Here is a 26,172-nt window from a genome sequence, read left to right as displayed (position 1 = left end):
TAGGTCCTTTTCTGCAGAACTGCTGCCTAGCCATTCGGTCCCTAGTCTGTAGCTGTGCATTGGGTTCTTCCGTCCTAAGTGCAGGACCCTGCACTTATCCTTATTGAACCTCATCAGATTCCTTTTGGCCCAATCTTCCAATTGGTCTAGGTCCTTCTGTATCCTATCCCTCCCCTCCAGCGTATCTACCACTCCTCCCAGTTTAGTATCATCCGCAAATTTGCTGAGAGTGCAATCCACACCATCCTCCAGATCATTTATGAAGATATTGAATAAAACCGGCCCCAGGACCGACCCCTGGGGCACTCCACTTGATACCGGCTGCCAACTAGACATGGAGCCATTGATCACTACCCGTTGAGCCCGACAATTTAGCCAGCTTTCTACCCACCTTATGGTGCATTCATCCAGCCCATACTTCCTTAACTTGCTGACAAGAATACTATGGGAGACCGTGTCAAAAGCTTTGCTAAAGTCAAGAAACAATACATCCACTGCTTTCCCTTCATCCACAGAACCAGTAATCTCATCATAAAAGGCCTTGATTACATTGGCCTCATTAGCACGACAAAAGTGATTTCCACCCCTTCTTGTCAACTGTTGAGAATAGCCCACTTCCACCTTAATTGAATTGGCTCGTTAGCACTGACCCCCCACTTGGTAAGGAAACTTCCATCTTTTCATATGCTGTGTATTTATACCTCCCTACTGTATGTTCCACTCCATGCATCTGATGAAGTGGGTTTTAGCCCATGAAAGCTTATGCCCAAATAAATTTGTTAGTCTCTAATATGCCAAAAGGACTCCTCATTGCTTTTACAAAGATTGATGCCACTCTCAACCCTGCAGGAAGCTTGGGTCCCATGGCAGCCATGTAAAAGCCTGAAGGGACAAGAAGAGCATTGCTAGATCACAAATTGAGGCGAATTAAAAACATACATTAACACAAGAGCCTAAAGTGACTGTGGCCATTACTGCAGTGGCTTGGTGCAAGGTACAGCATGGGCACCTCATCAACCAGACTCTAGCACTGCCCTATATTAGGAGGACTGCTTCTCCCCCAGTCCTGCCAGCTCCCTTCACAGCCCTCACAGGTCCCTCACACTCCATTTCACTCTGAGCACTTCTCTGTCACGTCCGCTAGCTGTAGACTGAAGTATTGTCATTATTGAGCAGCTCAGCCTCACCAAGTCTGTGAATATTCAACTCCTTCTCACTGAGCCAGGCTTAGATGTTTGTAGGGTCCCTGCCTCATTTATTCCAATTGTCAGAAGGTGTGTAATGAATGAGGCAGGGGATTGCAGGATGAAAAAGAATGGACTTGTAGCTTAAGCAGATGAACCCCACCCTGAAGAACTGCAGTCTATCCCGGCCTCTGATACAGGGTGCCTGTGTGTTGCTTGGCAAGTCACTTCGTGAAAAGTGCTCCTCATTTTCTGGGGACCCAACCTGAGACCCTGGGCTCTGATTTGCGGAAGTACTGAGCACTCACAGCTGAAGTCATAGGGAGCTCTCTTTTTATACATTACTTATATGAGAGGAAAATTCTCTTTTGCCAGGCACCTGGAGTGATACCCTATGAAGGTCTGCCTGTGATAACTCATCCTTCCTGCACCTCCTTTTTGTATCTGGGATGGCTGAAGCCTAGTGCAAGGTACTTCTCAAACACTGAACTTTAGGGCTCCCCTACCTCCCTTCACTTTAATTCCCGGTCAGTCCAGAATCAGAAATTGCTTCCCTCCTCTGCCCTGGCTGGGACATTTGCATCCTCCTCCTAGAATCTCTCACAGCTGTGTGCATGTCCCCCAACACACTTCTCCTCCGAGGAAAGAACTAGTGACTCACAAATCTGTCTGTGCCTGACTCACAAGCATTTCAAATGCAATTTTAAAATCCACCTGGTCAGCCCTGCTCCTCTCTCTTCTCCCAGGGTAGGGAGGTGTGGCAGGGTCCTTGACACCCCAGCAAACTGCCAGCTCTTACACAGTGTGCAAACGAGGGATGAAAAGCAACCTAACAAAATGCGCTGACAGGTAACAGATGAAGGCACAGGCCACTCTGTCCAGTCTCTTCATCTCAAGTGATACTCAGATATGTTGATGACAGGGCCAGATAAGTTACTAGATAGCCAGATCAGGCCTAAGCTCCGGAAGCAGATTCAGAGAGAACACCCAAAGCCAGTAATCCAGGGTAAAGTCCCTCAGTTTCACCCAAACCATCACCACCACCAGGGAGCCATCTGTTCCAATTACTGACCAGCAAACAGGAGCTAGGAAAGTGCTAGGAAATCTTCCTGCTTCAGCTGATGAGCCAGCCTCTAACTATTGCTAACAAACTCACCACAGGTGGCCACTGGTTACATACTGTTCATTTTCTGGGGGACCAAACTTGAGGCCCCTGAAATCTGATTTGCAGAAGTGCTGAGTGCTCAGCTGCACCTAAAGTCACTGGGAGTGCCACTCTAAATCTATGAAGTGTTATACATAATGCTAAGTATTCTGAAAAATCAAGTCCTAGCCATCTCACATTGGGCAACCAAACTCAGTGGACACCTGATAATTGTGTCCTTAATCTTTCTGTCCCCATTGTACAATGGGAACAATACCTCACTACCTCCTGGGCAAGTTGGAATTATATATTCATTCGCATATGTGAAGTTCTCAGATCCTATGATGAGAAGCACCATAGAAATGTCCATGAGGAAATCAGTAATTCCATATTCAGTGCAGTGTTTAAATAGTGGGGAGTAAATAAGGCCTGAGGCCACACATTCTTAGATTCCAAGGACAGAAGGGACCATTGTGATGACCTAGCCTGATGTCCTGTATAACACAGACCATAGAACTTCCACAAAATAATTCCTAGGACAGATTTTATAGAAAAATGTCCCATCATGGTAAATTGTTCCGGTGGTTAGTTATCCTTACCATTAAGAATGTATGCCTTATGTCCAGTCTAAATTTGTCTAGTTTCAACTTCCAGACATTGGATCATGTTAGATCTTTCTCTGCAAGATTGAAGAGCCCATTATCAAATATTTGTTTCCCATGTTGGTACTTATAGACTAATCAAGTCACCCTTTAACCTTCTCTTTGAAGATAGATTGAGGTCCTTTCAACTCTTACTATAAGGCAGGATTTTCTAATCCTTTAAATCATTCTGATAGCTCTTCTTTGAACCCACTCCAATTTATCAATATCCTTCTTGAACTGTGGACACCAGAATTGGACACAGTATTCCAGCAGCAGTCACAGGAGTGTCAAATATGAAGGTAAAATATCCTCTCTACTCCTATGCAAGACTCCCATGTTTATGCTTCCAAGGATCACATTAACTCTCTTGACCACAGCATCACACTAGGAGCTCACATTTAGCTGATTATCCCCCACAAACCCCAAATCTGTTTTAGAATCACTGCTTCCCTGGATAGTGTCCCCATATTATATGTATGGCTGACATTCTTTGTTCTTATATGTATACACTTATGTTTAGCTGTATTAAAATGCATATTATTTGCTTGAGCCCAGCTTATAAAGTGATGCAGATCACTCTGTATGAATGACCTATCCTCTGCATTACTTACTACTCCCCCAATGTGTGTGTCATCTGCAAACTTTATCAGTTATGGGTTTATGTTTTCTTCCAGGTCATAGATAAAAAAATGTGAAATAGTGGAGGGCATGGGCAGTAGGAAGGGGGACTCCACATGGAGGCTAGCCCCTGACTCTGCACATGCCCACAGCCCTGAGACTCCCTGCCCCGAGACTCCCTGCCCCTTCCCCATGGCCAAATCCCTGAGCCCCCCCCCCCCCGCAACCTGGAGGAGCCCCTGGACCAGCCACAGCCATGCCTCCCCTTCCCAGAGCCCAAGCCAACCTGGGGAAAAGCCTCTCATGCAGAAGACACTTTTGATATGTCCCATGCAGGTTCTGGGGCAGCTGAGAAGGTGTTATGTGCTACTTGGCTTCTGGGGTTCATCAGTATTTTCTTTGGAGTCCAGGGAGATTACTGATGAACCAGGGAAGCTGAATAGCACATACTGCCTCCTCAGCCACCCTGGAACCTGCATGGAGCATAATAAATCAAAAACTTACCCCCAAAACTCTGCAACTAGGGGTCTGGCAGCTGCGGCAGCGCCAGCGGAGGCTGAGCCTTCCCTGGCCTATTTACCCACTGCCCATGGTATAGGGCCAAGAACTGATCCCTGCAGGACCCCCTGGAAGCTCACTCATTTGATGATGATTAAGGCTGCGAGCCTGTCACAGAAGTCACGGTTTCCGTGACTTTCCAGGACCTCCATGACTTCTGCAGCAGCCAGTACTTCTGGCCTTGGGGCTGCCTGAGCAGCTCAGGCGGCCCCAGGCCAGCCACACTGACCGCTGCTGGGGCAGTCTCAGGCCACTGCGCCCCCACTCCCAGCAACAGCAGTTTGGGTGTGGGAATGGGCTCAGGGCTGGGACACAGGTTGGGGTGAGGGCTTAGTTACCTCAGGGGGCTCCCCAGAAGCAGCGACATGTCCCTCCCTTGGCTCCTAGGCAGAAGCACAGCCAGGCGGTTCTGTGTGCTGCCTCTCCCTGCAGGCACTGCCCCACAGTTCCCACTGGCCATGGTTCCTGGTCAATTAGATCTGCAGAGTGGGCACTCGAGGCAGCAGCAGCATGTGGAGCCCCCCCGGCTGCACCTCCACCTAGGGGCCGCAGGGACATGCCGGCCGCTTCCAGGAGCTGCACGGAGCTGGGTAGGGAGCCTGCTAGCCCCCTTCTCCCCCACCCAGCACCAGCAGGGGTCCTGGGTCACCCCCTGCCCCAGAGCACCCAAGTTTTAGTCAGGGGTATATAGAACAAGTCATAGATGGGTCATGGGCCGTGAATTGTTGTTTACTGCCTATGACCTGTCCATGACTTTTACTAAAAACACCAGTGACTAAAACGTAGCCATAACGATGATTCCTTGCTTGCAATTAAAACCTATCAGCTAGCAAGCTTTTAATCCATTTAATATGTGCCATGTTACTTTTATGTTGTTCTAGTTTTTTTAATCAAAATGTTGTGTGGTACCAAGTCAAAAGCCTTACAGCAGTCTAAGTTTGTTACATTGACACTTTATCAACCAAACTTGTCATCTTACTAAAAAGAGATATCAAGTAAGTTTGACAGGATGTTTTTCATAAAGCCATGTTGACTGGCATTAGTTATATTACCTTCCTTTAATTCTTTATTAATTGAGTCCCCTATCAGCCTCTCCATTATCTTGCCAGAGATTGATTTCAGGCTGACAGAAATAATCAATTACCTTGCTCATCCTTTTTGCCCTTTTTAAATATTGGTACTACGTTAGCTTTCTTCTGGGATTTACCCAGCGTTCTAAGGCTAATTGAAAATCAGCATTAACAGTCCAGCTAGCTCTTTTAAAACTCCTGAATGCAAGTTATCTAGACCTGCTGATTTTAGGAATGAATTGAATAAGAATGATAAAGAGATATTGGCTAGCACGTCAGTGACCATGGTCCATCCTCTGCACTGAATGAAGCAGACTGTATCATAAAGCATATGCACAAGGGTCCAAATTAAGGTTGGACAGAAAACCTTACCTCTGGCATTTCCTAACTTTTGAGCGCTTGACTTTGCAACCTCAATAGCATTCTTTTAATATAATTTTAAAGTGAAATTTCCTAGGTTTTTAGGAAAGCAAACTAAAAATATACACCCAGAAATCCCATCATGTAGAACCCTATTGACTCCCACAGGGGCCATCAGCAGGGTTGAACCTTTAGCTCGGTAGCACAACCCCTACCACTTGGGCTAATGGAATAAGGAGTAGCAGCTGCAGGCTGATACCATCTATGTGGATCACCCACTAGAAGGGGATGAGACACACTTTACTAGCCAGTTTCACAGCTGTTTGCTAATGGTCGAAGAGCATTGAGATGCATAGATTTTAAAGCTAGAGGGATCCTAGTGAACATCTAATCTGACCTTCTGCATAATACTGGCCAGAGGACTGCCCTGAACGAATTCCTGCTTCAAGTCCAATAGCTGGGCTTGAACTACAGTGTATCTTTTAGGAAAAAAATCCCATCTTGATTTGAAAATTGCCAGTGCTGGAGAATCACCACTTCCTTTGGTGAGTTGTCCAGTGGTTAATTACTCTCATTGTTTAAAAAAAGAAAGAAAGAAAAAACAACAACTGTGATTTTCAAGTCTGAGGGTATCTAGCTTCAACTTCCAGCTGTTGGATCTCATTATATTCTTGTCTGCTAGATTGAAGAGCCTGCTATTGTCAAATTTCTGTTCTCTCTCTCCCCCCACCCTCCTCTCCCCCTCCGGTCCCTGTATCCCTCTTTTCCTGTCCAGCACTCTGCCTGGTGCTGGGCTGCATGATATTTCCAGATGGCTGGGATGCAGAGACTGTCAGGGACATGTGCGGGGAGAAGACAGGGAAGTACTCGTTGGGCGATTGTTCTGTACGCTGGGCCTACATCCTTGCCATCATCGGCATCCTCAACGCCCTCATCCTCTCCTTCCTGGCCTTTGTCCTTGGCAACCGGCAGAATGACTTGCTTCATGAGGAGTTCAAGACAGAGAACAAAGGTAAGAACTACTCCTACCCCTAGCTGTAGCCCCCATCCCGCCTATGCCTCCACAATAGGATGTAGCAAAGGTTTTTCTCCTGGCTGAGTCCCTTCCAGCCCCTCTCCCTGCTTAAATTAATCCAGATAGTGGTAGGACTTAAGAGCTCCAATGCCACCCTCTCCACACTGCACTGTATCTCTATTCCTCCTCTCATCTAGTCAGCATCTCTTTCACAGCCATGGTGCCACCAAAAGCGCTGAAGCCTGAAAGATACCTGATAAGCCCAAGTCTCTGGCCAGATACGTGGATGCCAGTCCCCATCCTGTTGGGGGTGCAAGTAGCCACCAAGATCTGTGCAGAGCTATGTGCAAGCAGAACCTTCCCACATTACACACGATCCTGTTCTCTCTCTCTGTCTGGTTTTCCTGGAGCCTGGTCCAGACCTGCCCACAATTAACACTATAAATAGGGTCAGCTGGGGAGGAGAGGAGCACTCCAGGTTTAGCTGCAGTGAAGGATCCTGAGCCACCCTGTGGGGCACAGTAAAACTTAATAAATATTTTACAGGCCCTAGGTTTTCCAGGCAGCACAAGAACCTGCTCCAGGGAACAGGCTTCCAAATGGTTCTACTAAGATTAGGGCAAGGGGGACAGTGTCACATTCCCAATTAACCCTAACAGAATCTGCCCCAGCTAGTCCTATCTGCTGGGGAGCAGCTGCCAGGCAGGTTCCAGCTCTAGGCATTCTGCTGGGCTTGTGAATAGGCAGGTTCTGTGACAAGGATGTCAGTCACTGTTCAGAGCAGGGAAAGGGGCTCATTCATCTGTGCATTGTGGTGGGGAATCCCTGCATGACAGACTTCTGTCCCAGTACCTCTGCCCCGTCCTTTGCTGCATCCCTCAGATACCCAGAGACAGGAAGGGGGTTTAATGACTTATTATCACAGACAGGGCACAGTTAGTATTACTCCCAAACCAGCTTTCCTCTGAGTCACTGTGGCAGTAGAGTCAGCAGAGCATAATCTATTCCCAAGGGAAGGTGTCCCTTGTGCTATAAGACTGCAAAGTTCTCCACTGGCCCATGACAAGATCAGAGTCCTAGGACACCCACAGGCTACTGTCCCTGCTGCAGCTGGATTGAGTTAAGGTACATTTTTATATGGTGAATCAGCCAGTCAGATACCAGTTTACCCATAATAATAGCATTTCTAAAAATAAAACCTGATTTGTGATTGGCTGAATATTTGTTTATTTTTGAAGAATGGCCATCCAGCCAGCGATCAGATTGGTGCATGGCTCAGTCCCCCAGCCAATCAGATTAGCCAGTGCAGTTTCAATTTGGAACACTGGAATGGCCAGGTGGGAGCAGTCCACACAGGTTCATGTAGCCCATCTCCTATTGCTGAGAGCAGCCAGGCCCAGCTGCTTCCAAGGAAGGTGTGATAGCCCCTGAATGGGCAGTTAGAGCATACCCTGCTCGTAGGGAAAGTTTCTTCCTAACTCCTCAGTCAGAGGCTGGTCCCTTCTCTGAAGCAGGAGGGTTTGTATTCCTCCCATAACTGGTGCATTAACAATATCTCTAATTCTCTCATTTGTGGCAGCGTCCTCCTCTCTGTGCCTTCTTGATTCTGTCTGTGCTTTGCTCAGTTGGTTACTTTGTTGCCTGTCCTGGGCATCACTAAAATTTGAACAAAGGCCAGAAGGGCCTAAAGGGCCTAAGTGGAAATGTAATTAATCACAATAATCTACTGGCCTTAGAGTTTGCACCATCTGTTTGAATTAAACCTAGAGTTACAGTGGGTATGGCTAGCTGGAAGCCAAGGGAAGAGGCTCTGAGCACAGGTGCATTAGGGTATGTCAGTGGGTGGGTGGGAGCCTAGGTCTGACTGAATCCCTGGCCCCTCACCTCTGACTGGGAGAGGTTCACTGACCTCCATCTGTTCCACATTGACTCTGCATGCAGCCGCTGAATGCTCAGCCCATGCTTCTATATGGGAATGGGAGCTCTTCAAGCCTCAAACTGCCCAGTGAGTTGTGCTGGCATCAGGCTGCCCTTTGCAGATGGTCCACAGCCATCTTGGGATCAAATCAAAGAGTCTCTAGAATAATAAGTTACAGATTTCACAAAAACGTTTGGTGGTAGGACAGATCCACATTAAACAAGGAACAATTCAGAGAAGCCATGTTCCTCATAACTGTAAAAAGCAGGGAACCTGCTTAATGGGGTTTCAAAATATATGCAGGGTTTCTCACTCAGTGCTTGTGTGTGTGAGTTCATGCAGTTGTGTGTGTGTGCGCGCGCAACATGCCTCTATCCACAATGCTAGGCAAACTCCTAGAAGTGAGCTGCCACACTGGAGTAGCTTCATAGATCCCACATTCATCTCTGATTCCTGCCTCATCATAGAATATCAGGGTTGGAAGGGACCCCAGAAGGTCATCTAGTCCAACCCCCTGCTCGAAGCAGGACCAATTCCCAGTTAAATCATCCCAGCCAGGGCTTTATCAAGCCTGACCTTAAAAACCTCTAAGGAAGGAGATTCTGCTACCTCCCTAGGTAACGCATTCCAGTGTTTCACCACCCTCTTAGTGAAAAAGTTTTTCCTAATATCCAACCTAAACCTCCCCCACTGCAACTTGAGACCATTACTCCTCGTTCTGTCATCTGCTACCATTGAGAACAGTCTAGAGCCATCCTCTTTCTGGGAGTGCTAGCAGAACTACAGTGAGTTCTTGTGAATATCCACTCTCCCTAGGATGACTGCTGTTTGATACGGTGCTTTTTTATGATGTACTGAGATACTAGCTACAGATGCTGCTCATTATGGACAAAGCCAGATACATAAATACCAGTCCCATTAGGGATTTTTTAACTAGATCATGGCTGAGTTCATTTGATCTTAGACTAACTGTACTCATGCCCTCACTACCTAAAAAACTGGAAACTACCCAGTAGGTCAATACTCTGACCACAGACTTGTTCCCTTCCTCCTGGCACAAGAGGCCTGTGTCATAGCAACAGGGCCCTTTCAGCTGTAATACAGGCCTCCTCTTGGGAGCAGGGAAGCTCTTCGATGTCAGAAATAGTTTTCCCTCTGACAGAGAAACACAGATCCTGAAATTTGCCCTGTACTTTTCTATTGTCACAGAGACTGAAAAACACCCAGCCCAGAGATGAGGGTCCATCCAGGGTAGGGCTGAGGCTCAATGGCAAACAGTCTGAGGGAAACATAGGAACAAATGAGACCAGATTCCCCTTATGCCTCAGTTGAGGATAGGGCTCTTCAGACCTGGGTTGGAGAGTTGAGTGTGTTACTGTGCATGAGGATATAGCAATCTGTCTATGGCCGTAGGTGTGTGCATAAAAATATCTGGGTATAGCATGGAAAGCTCTGGCTACAGGCTTTCTACATGCATGGTTAAGCAGGTGCACTCTCCTTAATAGGGATCAGGCTATATGTGCTTGTGTGGTGTATTGACCATTCCATCCAGGAAGCTACATTCCCCTCCCAGTTATGCTGGTGCAAATCCAGCCAAATCATCGGGAGGGGAGGTGGAGGAGACAGTATAACCACACAGTATTTGACCCACTGCATCTAAACCAAGACCAGATCAATAGGATGTAGACTAATGAGTCATGAATTTGAACTCAGAGCAGCCCCAGAGAGCTTGGAGATGTGCCACGGGAACCACTTACTCTGAGTGGCAGCGCAGCCAGGAGGAAGTAGAGGCTGAGTCAGACCCAGAGCAGATTCCTAACTCTCTCTCTCTTTTTTAATATTTCTCACAGATTTTGTTGGCACTGCGGTAAGTTCTGTGTGTTGCAGCGTGGCTCACCAGGCCTGGTTCCATCCTGTCCCAGTTAGTGTGCGCGCGCCGGGGGGCAGGGAAGAGAAGGGTGTTGGGACCCAGTTCTGTTCTGTCTGCATCTATGTGGGGGGCATTGGGCCTGGTTCTGTTCTGTCCCTGTAGCAGTACTACTAAATTTACGGGATCAAAAATCCTGAGTCAACCCCAAAGATGTTGAGACTAACACCCAAATCATAAGTGTTGGGTTTTTTTTTATTAAATCCAATCATATTTAGCCTGTCTTGACGTCTCAACCCCTTCTGCTCCTCCCTTGTGTGTGTGAGAAAATGTCCAACCTATAATACCCACAGACATGGCGACCACTCCTTGGCTGCTCAGATGGGACTCCACTCACTCTCTCCTCACTCCTGAGATGGGGAACTACCATCCATTTCCTACCATCCATTTACTGTCTTGCTCCCTGCCCTTCCCCCAGATCTCTGCCTCAGCTTTCTTCCCTGACCTGTCCCACTGCACTCTCCTGCCCGATCACCAGCGCCTTCAGAAATCTGGCACAAAGAACCATGAGATTCTCCTGGAAACCTGAGCTATTTTCTGCACACATCTCAGAACCAATGGGCTGCCACACGGACCCTAAGCTAGATGGACAGTGTGCACTGAGTTCAAGATTGAGGCTTTAAGACTAAATGAATTTGCTGGTTTAGGCCACAGTTTGGCCTAATTGCAAAACCCATTCTGAGTGCAGTAATTAGATTTATAATCCTGGACTTTTTAAGAAACAATCAGTTCCCACCTTCAATGCGTTTCAATTTTTTAAAATTGTTCCATCCTTTGTATGTAATTTGATCCAGTATGTAATCATCCAATAATCTCTCCAAAACATTATCTAAATTTTAAAAATGACTAATTATAATTGTGCAAATTGCTGAGAATACTAATTTTTATTTTCTTTATCCTTCGCTCCCTCTGCCCCAAGACCACCCACTGCTGGGGGAGATCTTGGAGCAATGGGAGGGAAGCAGTAATTCCCCAACTCCACCACCGTCTTCCCTACCCTGCCTTGGGACCTCCCATGTATGCAGCAGCAGCTCTTCTCTGACCCCCTTGACACTCTGCCTCCCACTTCCCCAGGATCCTCTGCTCCTTTGTACTCACATAGGGCCTGACAAAGGCAGGGCTGTGGCAAAGACAGGTCTCTGTCAACCAGAGCTCTGCATATGTAACCGATCCTGAAAATTGGGGGAACGGAGATATTCACGTCATAACAAGAGCTCCTCCTGCAGGTTCATAGATTCATAGACTAAGGTCAGAAGGGACCATTATGATCATCTAGTCCAACCTCCTGCACAACGCAGGCCACAGAATCCCACCCACCCACTCCTGTGAAAAACCTCTCACCTATGTCTGAGCTATTGAAGTCCTCAAATCATGGTTTAAAGACTTCCAGGCGCAGAGAATCCTCCAGCAAGTGACCCGTGCCCCATGCTACAGAGGAAGGCGAAAAATCTCCAGGGCCTCTTCCAATCTGCCCTGGAGGAAAATTCCTTCCTGACCCCAAATATGGCGATCAGCTAAACCCTGAGCATATGGGAAAGATTCACCAGCCAGATCTACAGAAAATTCTTTCCTGGGTAACTCGGATCAAAACTGAGCAACTCACAATTAATTCACAAGAGCTGTCACCCCTGAGCTAGTGTGTGGATGGCATGGGGAAGGGTTGGGCTGGTTCAGTTCTGTCCAACCGCGTTAGTCTGAGGGATGATGGGGGCAGGGGAGATGTTGTGGCAAGTTCTGACATGTCCCCACGTGTGGGGGGGTGGAGGTGCAGGCTCACCAGGCCCAGTGTGACCCCCTTCATGCCTGTCCCTTCTCTGTCAGGAAGAGGACTGAAGGGGTTGCGGTTCTGAACCACTCTCAGGGTCAGCCACAGCCTGTTTGAAGCTCGTGCCTTGCTCCAGGAGTGCTCCTCGCCTTCAGACTGCTCCAGTGAATGGGTCAAGTCCCAAAAAGGCAATATCTTGCCACTACTTGAGAGGACAGGACCACCCAGGACTCCATTCACTGTTTATATCCCAGGAGCACCAAGAGGCCCAGCCAAGATCAAGGCTTCATGGTTTTGGGTGCTGTACATAGGGTTACCGTATTTCAGGTTCCCAAATGAGGACACGGTCAGAGAGAGAGCTGGAGAGGGGGTACAGTTGGGGGTGCTGGAGGGGTTTGTATGTAGTGGAGGGGCTGTGTACTGGGAGGGGGTACCTGAAGGGTGCTGGAGGGGTGTGTGTATTGGGAGGAGTATTTGGGGGTGGTGGAGGGGGTACATGGGGGTGCTGGAGGGGAGGTGCATACTGGGAGGGATTACCTGGGGCCTCACTCTTGAGGTGGCGGGGCAGTGTCACTCTGGCTGGTGCAGACCCGGGATGTAGAGACAGTCACTGTCCTGATGAGCTCTCAGTCTAAAGACAGCAAGCAGCATGGGAAGGATGAGTCAGAGAGAGACAGTTAACTGTGTGCTATTCTTACATATGTCTGTGTACATACCAGTGGGCTCCCTTACCTCCCCGGGATGCTAGATCCAATGCATTCTTGCATTTACTTACAGTTTTATTGGCAAGCTGAATCAGGCCTTTTGCAGAGATTTTGTTTCCTGCCTTTAAGTAGGGTGGGCTGTAGGACAACAGAAAGGGTTAGTCCAGAGCTTCTCAAACTTTTGTACTGGTGACCCCTTTCACATAGCAAGCCTCTGAGTGTGACCCCCCTTATAAATTAAAAACACTTTTTAATATATTTAACACCATTATAAATGCTGGAGGCAAAGTGGGGTTTGGGGTGGAGGCTGACAGCTCACGACCCCCCATGTAATATCCTTGAGATCCCCTGAGGAGTCCCAACTCCCAGTTTGAGAACCCATGGGTTAGTCCATCCTGGGCTAGGCCCAGGAGTGCTCCCCATGCAGCCTGACAGCGCATGGGGGAGTGTGGAGAGCCTTCCAGCACTCAACAAATAGAGGTGAATGCCCTACCCTTCCCTCTCAGCTGTCGTGGCAGAAAGTGAGAGAAGCTGGAAGAGAGGGGACTTTGTGTGGGATGGAGTCAGAGGCAGCAAGGGCCTGACACTGCGTGAGAGCACTGCCTCAGGGTGTCGCACTGGCAAGCAGTGGGGCTGAGTTGTGATGGTGTCACATGCTGCTGTATTGGGGCCCCCAGGGTGTGAGGAAGGAGCCAAGCTGAGAATGCAGCAGGTCTGGGGCAGGGCCTCTTTGCAGAGCAGGAGTGGTGCAGAACGTATCCCCTTGGCCCTGTACAGGAGGACTGTAGCTTAGGGCTACACAGTTTATACCCATTCCATAAAAGTAACAAGCTTCTGCTGGCCCCAGGTCAGGGAGGGCTGCATAGCAGCAGCAGTCACTGTGTAACTCGCCACACCTGCCAGGAGCTGCTTTCCTCCATAGCAGGTGAGAACAGAATCCTGGCCCCAGCAGAGTGTCCTCCTCAACTCCATGCTGCTGGACAGAGGTGGGGTCTGCGTGCCCTTCTCAACAGCGGTTCAGGCAGTGACTTTCACTGATGTGCTGGCAGAGATTCTCTCCCGATTTGCCCCTGTCACCTTGCCATGCCCTCCCTGTGCAGGGAGTTTCTGGGTATCACTTGGATAAGGATCCTAGGAAGCTCCTGGGTCCCTCCATGACTTTGAGATCTCCACACTTTCTCTCCAAGGGTTAATTTCCAGTTGGCCAGCTGAAGAGCTGGGAAATGATTGTAGGGTCTCGTCACTGGCATGGAGCTCTCTGTGCTAAGTAAATTAGAAATGCAGGTGGGCAAAACAGTTCCACACAAGTGGCTGCATGGGGCCCTAAAGAGGTGCCAGGAATACAGAAACTGGCACAGGGGTGTTGTACGTAGTGCCAAAAGCTGCAAGGGCCCTTCCTTCCCTGGGAAGTGGCTGGGTCTGCAGGCACACAAGGAAGCTGGTCCCAGTATCATAGAATCTCAGGGTTGGAAGGGACCTCAGGAGGTCACCTAGTCCAACCCCCTGCTCAAAGCAGGACCAATCCCCAACTAAATCACCCTGCCCTGATTGTTATTATTGATTACGTCAACCCCCTTGGGGTGCTGACACTGCCTTTCAGGGTTCTGGTGCTGTAGGTGTTGTGGCCTGGCTGGCACATGCTGATTCTCTGTGTTCTTTCCACAGAGGATATAATGTAGAGAACATGCAGCCGGGCCCTTATCTCACTGGTACCTGGCTCAGACGCTTTCTCTCTATCCTGCCTTCTTTCTGCTGCCGATGGTTCCATAACGTCAGCCTGAAGCCTCAGAATCTGCCAACCTCTCTGGGGATTTGCCAACCTTGCCCTGTGTCCATGACGGCCCGCCCATTTCATGTGACTCACCAGCTTTGGCTCCCTCCCCCTGCTCGGGGGTTGTATATGGAGGGAGTTTGATGCCAAATCCCCCTGAACCTGCTTCAAGAGGAGCAACAAACGGCAGTTTTGTTTCACTGAAAAAGACAGAGTTTTTAACAGATTTCTACATTCCCAAGAACCTCTGGAATTTCCATGTTCCCTCTGGAGAATGCTTCCAGCTGAGTTTCCTCCATATCATTTCCTTATGCAGCTGGCGCAAGCAACAGTCTGTCTGGGACGCCCGCAGGACTGCAGCACAGCAGGAACCCTCCCCCACCCTGTTTTGTACAGCTCAGCTTTTCTGCACTCTGCTGTTAGGGAAACCCAGCACCCGAGACTGGAACGTTTGATACTTTTATGTGTAAATGAATATTCTCTGAACAGGGTAAAGTTACTCTGAGTCCCCTGGGGATTCCAACCTCCATGACTTTGTACTTTACCTCCATCCTGCCTGGGATGGCAGGAAGGGTTGCAGACTGACACTCCCTATCCCAGAGTGTAGGGCTAGAAGGCCTGCCCTGCCTGCTCCCTCTACTGATTGTGGGCCTCACTGCTTGGCCCAGCCTATGTGGCTGTCGTGGCATCTGGCTCTCTACAAGCACTGAATGTAAACCTCAGCCAGGCCCCCTCATAAGGTGGAGCAACTGGAAATGCAAACCACACCTGGGGTGGGGATGGGAGTCTTTCCTCCCCTGCTGCTGGGTCTGTTCCCTCTCTGGGGCCCTCCCCTCTCTGATTCTGTCTCAGGCCGGTGCCAAATACCATACGCAACATATATGGTGCTTTTATCTCCACTGGCATAAGCAAAGCTGTAACTTGGCATCTCTCCCTTAGGGCCAGCCTTGGAGGAGGGGCCAATGGAACAGAGGGAGGCGTTCTGTCCTGGAGCCCCCTCCACTGCAGGAGCCCTGCCCCTCACAGGCTCCAGCTCCAGGCTGTGGAGGGCTGAGCTGCCTGAACAGTCTGTAGCCTTTGGCCAAGTATCAGGAGAGGCAGGAAACAGCAGGGACTCCCCATGACCAAAGAGACATGAATCCCTCCCAGGCTGGCTTTCTTGAAGCCTCAGAGCTAGGAGTCCTGAAAGGCAGTGCCCCTTGCAGGGAATGATGCCATTTCCTGTTCCATCATAACATCCACCGTCCCAAGGCCTGAGCTGAGGGCTGAGAAATAGAAGGAAAGTCACCCAGAGTAACCATAGTGACAGCAGCACCCTCAACAGCTCCCTGGAACAGAGCTAAACCTTAGCCACACCCTGCAAGACCAATGTGCCCACATCACACCCTCTAGCTGGAGCAGAGCAAGAGGCCCTCTCAAACACACACCCTCCCCTCTTTCCCACTCACCACACCAAATCCCACGGGCTAGGGATCTGGATTTGCTGGCCAGGTCAGTGTGTCAGGTTTCCTGTTTTCCTCACAGGCCCATGGGCACAGGCTTTATAAGCCAAGAGAATTGGAAAGCATGCAGTCCTTGGCAATGCAATAAAGTTCTAAGCACTAACACTGAAAGTGTTGAGCACAAAGGTGGAGGCAACCATGAGATTGTCTCTTCAGCCACAGCCTGAAGGTGGAGTAGGAAGGGAAAACATCCAAGTACCCCTGGAGCTAGAGGAAACTGGATAGGGCACATGAGGGGGCGGGTGTGTGTGAAAGAGAGAGAAATGTCAAGGGGAAAGGGCCACTTATTAACAGAGAGGCAGCTTGCCTGAGAGATGGGGAGCAGAGTGAGAGGCTGGTATTTCACTGGGCATGGTAGAGGCACAAGAAAGCTGCTGGCACTGAAATCAGGGTCATAGTTGGGGCAGCTGTTGTTTGGAAGAGAAGGAAGGAACTAAACAAGGATATACAGATTCTGCAGGGAAAAGGGAAGAAAACAAAGTAAGTTGAAGCTGCCAAAGGGGCTTTCACAAATGCCCCAGGGGAAGCAGCTCAAGGAGGAAAGCAGATTGGCGGTAGAGTCCTGCTGACTCCAGGGGTCAGGCGTATTTTACTGCTCTCTGAAAGCTTGCTCTATAATGAGAAGGGAAGAGATTTGGGCAAGTAGGAAGCAACAAAGACTTTGTAAATATATCTTGAATAAGAGGCAGTTAAGGGGATAGTGGGGAGAGGCAAACACATACAAAGCCAGCCATTCTGGCTGGGCTGCAGCCCTGGGCACTAAGGGAATTATTTGATTCACTTACTGAACCACTGAGAATTTTTCTGAAAAATCCCAGAGAAATTGGAAGGTGTGGAGAATAGAAGAAAAGCAAATGTAGCAGTGAATTTTCTGACAGGGTGAGTGCAATCCTGGCAGTTCCTATCCGACAAGTCTAACCTCTGTTCCACTAAAATAATAGCAAATATTAAGAAAAATACACAAACACAAACCCTCCAATATCTAGAGTCAGGGTTCTCAAACGCCCAAAGCTTGGGTTACAGCTCACAGGTCTCTTATTGACACGCTTCTTGTAAGCACCACCCCCAGCACCTTCTCTCCTTCCGTTCACAATCAGCGAAACTTCATTGTAGCAATGACTGCTATTGCTTATGCAGAGAAGTCATCAGGAAAATACTGGGTGAATTTATAAATTTCTTTTAAAGCAATTTAGCTGCTAGAAACAAGGAGAAGGTGCCAACACCCAGCAACCAGCCAGTTCTCCACAGAGCAATTTGAGAACCACTGACCTAGCAGATACTGCATATGGGGGATACAAATTACAGTTTATGTCAGACAAACGTGATTGGTTTTGTTGATTGAAGTGGAGAAGGGAATACAGTAGCTGTAATATATCTGTATTTTAGTACAACATTTGATACAGTGTTTCACAAAACCTTACTGGAAAATATAATTCAAACTGGATTGGATTGGAACCCCGTGGTGCGGTTTGAGAATGTCAATGTGTTTTAATGAGGGGCCGTGCCCAGAGGGACTGGTTTGAATCTGGGATTATTTACAAAGAGCTCCTTAATTAAATTCAGAGAGTAGAGCATACTAACTTGGGAGGAGTTGCAAAGACCAAGAAGGGCAAAGAACAAATACAAGGGGATATGGAAAGGATAGAAATATGGGCAGGTTGCAACAGAGCAAGAAGCAGTCTGTAAGAATGCAGCTAATACATCTGGGGAAAAATAATTGGAAGCAGTTATTCAGTCAGCGAGATGGAAAGCAGTAATGCTGAAAGAGACTAGGGCCATCCTACAGGGAAATGTGAAGAGGAGCTTGCAATGTACAGGGAAATTTGAAGAGGAGCTTGCAATGAAATATGTAGGAAAAAACCCAAAAGCCATGATTTGGGCTGCATGTGCAGCGGTGTCGTGGAGCAGAGCGTGACAGCCCCTCGGTACAAGGCTCCATAGCAGCTATCCTCTAGAATTCTGTGCTCCACTCTAGGGCCCACCCCACCACAGACATGAAGGGCATTCAGAGAGGCAGCCAGCGATCAAGCTGTGCATAGAGGGTCTGATTCATAAGAAAGATTAAAGGACCTAAATCTGCTGATCTAATTGGGGAGGAGGGGAATATGCTGATGACAGGTAACTAGTATGCAGATCCCAAGGGCCAAAGGCTCTCCTTCCTCAGTGTGGCTGTGCAAGGGGGCTGGTGAAGGGGGGGCCATGGCTGGGTGATGTCCTGGTGCTTCCCTGCTGGCACAGTGAGGACCAGAGGGTGAAGGAAGGGACGCCCTCTGAGGCTCATTTTACTGCGGCGCCAAAGGAGCACGTTCTGCCCTGCCCCTCCCCCAGGATAGAGAAGCATGGCACAGGCCAGGATGCATCAGAGGGTGCTTGCTTGAGTGCACACTCAGGAGGATGGAGAAGAGCAAACTCTGGGCAGGCTGAGCCTCCAGCAGGACTAGCAGTGGGAACAACAGGTGGAGCTTCAGAAAGGGGGAGGTTCAGGCTTGTTATCAGCTGCATTACTGCGGCCCATCAGACGTACCAGAGTGTGGGCTTGCCGTCCCTGGGGAGCAGTGGGAGTCCCATTGCTTGGGACAAGGAGCAATTCTGCACTGGCCCACTGAGGCAGGGGTGGGAGATGGGCTGGATGCAGTCTCATCTCCTAAGTCGCCTCCAGGCACACGATAAACAGAGCTGAACCTTTCCAAAGCTAGGGCCAGAATACACACCAGCACCCAGCTGCGGAGGCTGGGTCCTGCCAGCCTAGGGCAGCAAGAACCGACAGGCACTCCCTCCTGATGAAGTGTTTGGTCAACTGCATGACGCAGGCTGGCTGGATCCCATGCCAGTTCCTAACAAGCTACAGAGCAGCTCATCCTCAGCCCCTCAGCATCCTGGGAGCACCCGCTACCCTCTGGAACAGCGCGAGGGGAGGGGAGCTGACACAGCTGGCACCAGTGCGGTCCTCCTCCCACGCACAGACAGGCCACTTCCCAACTGCTGCCGCCAGCCGGCGAACAGGGCAAGGGAGGCAACCTCTGCATGGGTGAGACAGGCCAGGGAGGGGACGTCATCTTCCACCAGAGGGCGGCAGAAGATAGCACCGAAGCTCCAGGGAAGAGGCTATGAGTGTGCCAGGCTCTCACAGAGAGGCCAGAGCTGTGGGGAGAAGTGAGGCACTCACCTACCTGGAGGCCCTCAGCTTTAGGATCACCTCCACCCTCTAGGCTTCTGCCCCCTTTGCCCTCTCAGTGGAGACACAGTGACCAGGGAGGAGGGCGCTGTGCCACAGGGGGAAGACCCAGCAGGGAGAGGCAGTCACTGAGCCCAGAGTCCTGATAGATTGTCTCTTCGAGCCCACGTCTCCTCGACAGGCTCCTCCCTCCCCAGGCTGGTCCCAGGCTGTGCCCCCTATAGGCACTATGCACAATGGCTGGGCAGAGCAGCCACCACATTAGTTATTGGAGTGGGTAGGCAGGGCTCAACTGCCTGGTTCCCACACACCCTCCCCACCATGGGAGGCTCTCAACTGCAGTCCCAGGTCCTGCTGCTGGGCAGCCTCTGCAAGGCTCCTCCTGCCCCTGCCGCCCGAGAGCCCCGTGTCAGCTCCCACCCCCCAGCATGCTGCCCAGCCCCACCCTGGCCCCGGCTCCTGGGCAAACAGCATTGGGGCACACCCAAGACATATGTCACGGAGCTGGGAGGGGCCAGCCCCTTCTTTGTAGGGCCCTGGGATGGCCCATGGAATAGTGCATTCTGTTTGGGATGCTTCATTGGCAGAAAAATATTGACAAGCCAAAGGGAGTTCACCAAAAAGCAACAACAGTTGCTGGGGGCTGGTGAGAAAAATGTAACCCTTCTGTCAGGTGGAGCCGGCAGCAACCAGGGCCGGATTCAATATCTAGGCGTTCCTTTTTAACAATACAACACAGAACCGGTTCAAGCCCCCAGCCAGTAACTTGGGAAAATTACACACCATCCCATGGGCATCTCTGAGAGGCAATACTTCCCCCTTGCAAGCACAGAGTCTGAGTGTAGAAAAGAAACTTTTAATGAAAGGAGGGATGTCACTTGACATTAATTTGGGAAAATGCCACAAGCAGGATTCATAATCGTAAAGCTGTGAGCAGGACACCCACCGCAGAGTGCGTGGGGCAGAGCTTTCCGCCCCCTGTTCTTGAGTCCTACAACCAACAGTTCCTTTTCTGTGTCCCCCTCTGCTCCCTCACCATACCCCACTCAGAGTGGTTGTCCTTGGTCAGTGAGCACCCAGGGCTCAGGGTTCACCTCCCATCCGGGGAAGAAGGCACCTTGTTTGCTCCACCATCTGAGCACTTGCTTTGGCTGGCTGCCCCATCAGCCACTGCGCCTCTCCATTAGCTATCCAAGCAGCTGCAGTTCCTGTCCTCTGGCTGCCCCTCAGCCGCTCATTGCCTTGCCGGCCGCTTGTTCTACTTGCTGCCTCACCAGCAGCTCATTCGAAAGCAGACTGTCAGTCACCTTCTGCTACTACCTGCCGCTCTGCTGTGACCTCTGCACATCAGTCTCTTAGTGATTTTCAGCAAGACTGGGAAGAAACACTGCCCCATCACAACTGATTTCAGCTCTCATTTGAGCACTTTAACATAACAAAAAGGCTCCTAATGAAGCCTATTTAGCTCTGTCTTTTAACAGTGGGGAGGAACAGGTTAAACCAGACTGGGGACCCTTAGGGAGAGTCCACCCTAACTAGCTGGGACACTTGTCCACACCCCTCTTACTTTCACAGGGCTCTGGCATTCGAGCCCCTGGCTTAGCAAGTTCCTTTCAGCTGAGGGTGGCCCTCAATCGGGATGAGCTCAGCATGGTTCTGCTCCCCTTAAGTCAGACAATGAAGATAACAATACTGATAACATTTCACTACCCCTGCATTCAATACTAAAGTGATTTTTAACCCAACACCAGCCAAAGCTGATCTCTTGGAGTGACACAGCTCCTGTCTGCTAGATACCTACGCAGAGTAGGTGCATTCATATAAATACAGTTTGCTCCTGAAGTCTCTCCCCCTCCCGAACTAGCTGTCAGAGGAGAGTTCATTCAGACCCTACTTAGAAGTTGTTGGGGGGCTGGTGAGAAAGATTCATGGGGACGCTCTGTCTAGCACAGCTTCAGAGGACCTGCTAATAGTGCAAACCCCAAGGAGAGAAGGGAACTGTCTCGGGCGGGGGGAAACAAGGAAAGACAAATGGAAGCTAAGGACCAGGAGCCACCTTCTGCCAGCAAGTTCATGAGGCTGGAGAAGAAACTCTGAGGGGGTGAGAATCGATGAAACAGTAGGGAGCAGCCTGTCACAAACAGCCCTGCCCTGGCAAGGGCAAGGAGAGGTCAAGCAGGAACATGTGTATTACTTCTAGGACCTCTCACCTGGCTGTTTCTCATGCCCCTCGGGCCGGAGGTGGTTCCTGGACACTCAGACACAATTCCCAGCTTTCAGGAGACTCTCAGCTGCTGCTCTTGCTGCCTGGTGGGTGCCATTCACCACCTGCAGCAATGTACTACACTGCCACAGTGACCAAGGCCTGGAACATACAGCCAGAACACAGAGTAACCCCATGGCTCAGAGACAGGCAGAGGCTGCCTCTTTTGTGAGACAGCCCAGAGTGGAGGAGGGTGTTCTAGTGAGCAGACCCTGGCTTAAAGGCAAGGGGGTAGAAGTGGGGTCCTTGGATGAGGAATTCACCTTCCCTGTTGTCTCGCCAGAGCCCAGGTCCTGCTCCTTTCCCATCTCCTGGGCAGGTTCTGGCAGAAGGGCCAGGGAGCAGGCGCGGGGATGCTGCAGGGATGCATGGGTTGAGTGCCGTTTGTTATCGGGCAGTTTGAGCCCAGAGTGGCCTGAGGAACGGGCTGAGGCAGTGTTGCTCAGGTCAGTGAGATGCTCTCTCTGCTGGATTCTCCAGCCCAGGCCTCCCCACCCGTTACCTGGGGAAGTGCTTCATCTGTGTGGGGATGGGCCTCCACTTCCCCCAGCCATGGCAAGGGGGTGGAGAGATGTCCCACAGTAGCAGAACCAGTAAGTGTTTCTGGGGTCCCACAGATGCCCCTGCACAGGCCCCGCATCCTAGCTTGGGCCCCCAAAATGGTTTTTCTGGCACAAAAAAGAGGGGTGTGTGGGATGCTGGCCCCCAGAGGGTACCTGTAGGTTTGGGAAGAGGAAGCAGGCCTGCTAGCTGCTCCTGGAGGAGGGGAAAGGGAGGGGATTGGGTTGGGTTGGGGGAGAGAAGGTGGTGGGTTGTCTCCTCTTACACATTCTGCTTGCCTAACCATATTCAGATTCTAGGAGGGCTCCCACTCCATGCTTTGCAAACACCTTGCTCTGGTCTTTGTCACTGTGCAACATCAGCAGCTCTTAAAACACCACAGCTGCTCTACAGCTGATGCCCAGGGCTCCTAAAGCCCAGGATCAGAGCTGAGCTGATGTTAGAGACGGGGGCAAAGCCTGTAGTGCAGGCAAAGCCTGAGGGAACGAACATGGGTGAGCTCTGGGAGGAGCCTCAGGACACTAAACTACACAGTGCTACTGGAAAATAATCCAAGCAGATCAGGGAAGGGCCAGTCCTGGGTCTGGAGCAGAGAGACCAGCAATGGTAGGGAGCAGCCGCAGTTTAGTCAGAGGGCTGGCAAGCACATGCAGGTAGCATGCAGCAGACAGAACCTACCACTCAGGTGAAATGGCACATGTATAGGCCCAGGGGAAAGGACCCTGTTGCTTTTGGAGCCCAGGCCCATTTTGTCAAGGGCAGGGATACAGCATGAGTGATTGATAGCCCCACTCTTCAGCACACACCAAGGCCTGGGGCATTCCACTCTTTAGGCCGTTGCAGCAGGGATCTTTGGGCTCTGGGGACTAGCTCACGAAAGCTTATGCTCAAATAAATTTGTTAGTCTCTAAGGTGCCACAAGTCCTCCTTTTCTTTTTGCGGATAGAGACTAACACGGCTGCTACTCTGAAACCTGTGATTAGGGGGGTTACTCCTCCCCTGGCTACAGCGGCAATCTCTTTGTACATGCTCAGTGCACTTCCCCCACAAAAGAGCTGGTTTAACACAATCTGTGGGACCCTACAGAAGAGGAGGGGGAAGCAGACTGAACTGCCATCCTCCCACCCCCAGGAGCACAAACCAGGACTGGCCTAGTGGATGGAGAAAGCAGTAAACATGATGTATCTTGATTTTAGTAAGGCTATTGACACAGTCCCACAAGACAGCCTCATAAGCAAACTAGGGAAATACAGTCTCTAGCTGAAATTATTATAAGGTGGGTGCACAGCTGGTTGAAAGACCGTACTCTAAGAGTAGTTATTAGTGGTTTTCTGTCAAACTGGGAGGATGTAGCTAGTGGGGCGGGTCCTGTAGTAGTCAATCTTTTCATTAATTCATAGTTCTAGATTCATAGATTCTAAGGCCAGAAGGGACCATTGTGATCATAGAATCATAGAATATCAGGGTTGGAAGGAACCTCAGGAGATCACCTAGTCCAACCCCCTGCTCAAAGCAGGACCAATCCCCAACTAAATCATCCCAGCCAGGGCTTTGTCAAGCCTGACCTTAAAAACTTCTAAGAAAGGAGATTCTACCACCTCCCTAGGTAACGCATTCCAGTGTTTCACCACCCTCCTAGTGAAAAGGTTTTTCCTAATATCCAACCTAAACCTCCCCCACGGCAACTTGAGACCATGACTCCTTGTCCTGTCATCTTCTACCACTGAGAACAGTCTAGATCCATCCTCTTTGGAACCCCCTTTCAGGTAGTTGAAAGCAACTATCAAATCTCCCCTCCTTCTTCTCTTCCGCAGACTAAACAATTCCAGTTCTCTCAGCCTCTCCTCATAACTCATGTGCTCCAGTCCCCTAATCATTTTTGTTGCCCTCCACTGGACTCTTTCCAATTTTTCCACATCCTTCTTGTAGTGTGGGGCCCAAAACTGGACATAGTACTCCAGATGAGGCCTCACCAATGTCGAATAGAGGGGAACGATCACGTCCCTCGATCTGCTGGCAATGCCCTTACTTATACATCCCAAAATGCCATTGGCCTTCTTGGTAACAATGGCACACTGTTGACTCATATCCAGATTCTCGTCCACTGTAACCCCTAGGTCCTTTTCTGCAGAACTGCTGCCTAGCCACTCGGTCCCTAGTCTGTAGCGCTGCATGGGATTCTTCCGTCCTAAGTGCAGGACTCTGCACTTGTCCTTGTTGAACCTCATCAGATTTCTTTTGGACCAATCCTCTAATTTGTCTAGGGCCCTCTGTATCCTATCCCTACCCTCCAGCGTATCTACCTCTCCTCCCAGTTTAGTGTCATCTGCAAACTTGCTGAGGGTGCAATCCACACCATCCTCCAGATCAGTAATGAAGATATTGAACAAAACCCGGCCCGAGGACTGACCCTTGGGGCACTCCACTTGATACCGGCTGCCAACTAGACATGGAGCCATTGATCACTACCCGTTGAGCCTGACAATCTAGCCAGCTTTCTATCCACCTTATAGTCCATTCATCCAGCCCATACTTCTTTAACTTGCTGGCAAGAATACTGTGGGAGACCGTGTCCAAAGCTTTGCTAAAGTCAAGGAACAACACGTCCACTGCTTTCCCTTGATCCACAGAACCAGTTATCTCGTCATAGAAGGCAATTAGATTAGTCAGGCATGACTTGCCTTTGGTGAATCCATGCTGTCTGTTCCTGACCATTTTCCTCTCCTCTAAGTGCTTCAGAATTGATTCCTTGAGGATCTGCTCCATGATTTTTCCAGGGACTGAGGTGAGGCTGACTGGCCTGTAGTTCCCAGGATCCTCCTTCTTCCTTTTTTTAAAGATGGGTGCTACATTAGCCTTTTTCCAGTCGTCCAGGACTTCCCCCCGATTGCCACGAGTTTTCAAAGATAATGGCCAATGGCTCTGCAATCACATCCACCAACTCCTTTAGCAGTCTCGGATGCAGTGCATTCGGCCCTATGGACTTGTGCTCATCCAGCTTTTCTAAATAGTCCCGAACCACTTCTTTCTCCACAGAGGGCTGGTCACCTCCTCCCCATGCTGTGCTGCCAGGTGCAGTAGTCTGGGAGCTGACCTTGTTCGTGAAGACAGAGGCAAAAAAAGCATTGAGTACATTAGCTTTTTCCACATCCTCTGTCACTAGGTTGCCTCCCCCATTCAGTAAGGGGCCCACACTTTCCTTGACTCATCTAGTCTGACCCCTGGATAGCACAGGCCATAATGATTAAGGCCTGGTCTACACTACAGCGTTCGGTCGATTCAAGGCAACATATGTCGACCTAATTCTGTAAGCGTCTACACTAAAATTTCGCTCCCACCAATGTAACTGCCCTGCTATGCCAACCAAATAACTCCACCTCCATGAGAGGCACAGAGTCAGTGTTGCTGAAGTTAGGTCGACAGAGTGTCAGTGTAGACACTACATTGCCCACATCAACTGTTACTGCCCTTCAGAAGCCATCCCACAATGCCCCACACTGACAGCACAGTCAGAACAAGCACTCCGGGTGAGGACACGCACGGCCGGCACAATGAGCATAGTGGTTACACGCATAAGCGATTTAATTACTGCGGCAGCTGTACGCCAACGTAATTTACATTAAGTTCGTAGTGTATACATGGCTTTAGATAAAGGCATGGAGATGCGCTTTCAAAATTTGCATGTGACACCAAGCTGGGAGGGGTTGTAAGCACACTGGAGGACTGGATTAGAATCCAAAATTACCTTGACAAATTAGAGCATTGGTCTGAATTCAACAAGAAGAAATTCAATAAAGTCAAGTGCAAAGTACTACACTTAGGAAGGAAAAATCAAATGCCCAACTAAATAATGGGGAATAACTGACTAGATGATAGCACTGCTATAAAGGATCTGGGGTTATAGTAGATCAGAAATTGAATAAGAGTCAGCAATGTAATGCAGTTGTGAAAAGACTGATACGATTCCGGGGTGTATTAACAGGAGTGTCATAT

The 26,172-nt window shown here is 49.7% G+C and overlaps 1 protein-coding gene across 3 annotated transcripts in view; it reads left to right on the top strand.

Moving 5' to 3' along the window:
- Positions 1 to 17,635, top strand: part of LHFPL4 (LHFPL tetraspan subfamily member 4) — a 70,347-nt gene extending 52,712 nt beyond the window's left edge. Inside the window, exons 2-4 of one of the 3 annotated variants that reach the window (XM_073350795.1) lie at positions 6,354 to 6,590; positions 10,362 to 10,378; positions 14,573 to 17,635. In XM_073350795.1, the coding sequence (XP_073206896.1) occupies positions 6,354 to 6,590; positions 10,362 to 10,378; positions 14,573 to 14,581 (263 nt within the window). In that variant the 3' untranslated portion in view covers positions 14,582 to 17,635. Of the gene's footprint in view, positions 1 to 6,353; positions 6,591 to 10,361; positions 10,379 to 10,856; positions 12,569 to 14,572 lie in introns of those variants that run through there. The other 2 variants (XM_073350797.1, XM_073350796.1) reach the window with 2 other exon arrangements.
- The last annotated feature ends 8,537 nt before the right edge of the window (positions 17,636 to 26,172 follow it).

The sequence above is a fragment of the Lepidochelys kempii genome, chromosome 7, assembly GCF_965140265.1.
Source record: "Lepidochelys kempii isolate rLepKem1 chromosome 7, rLepKem1.hap2, whole genome shotgun sequence".
NCBI classification, from domain to species: domain Eukaryota; kingdom Metazoa; phylum Chordata; order Testudines; family Cheloniidae; genus Lepidochelys; species Lepidochelys kempii.
The sequence above is the reverse complement of the archived record's forward strand: the minus strand, read 5'-3'. Positions and strand labels throughout refer to the sequence as shown.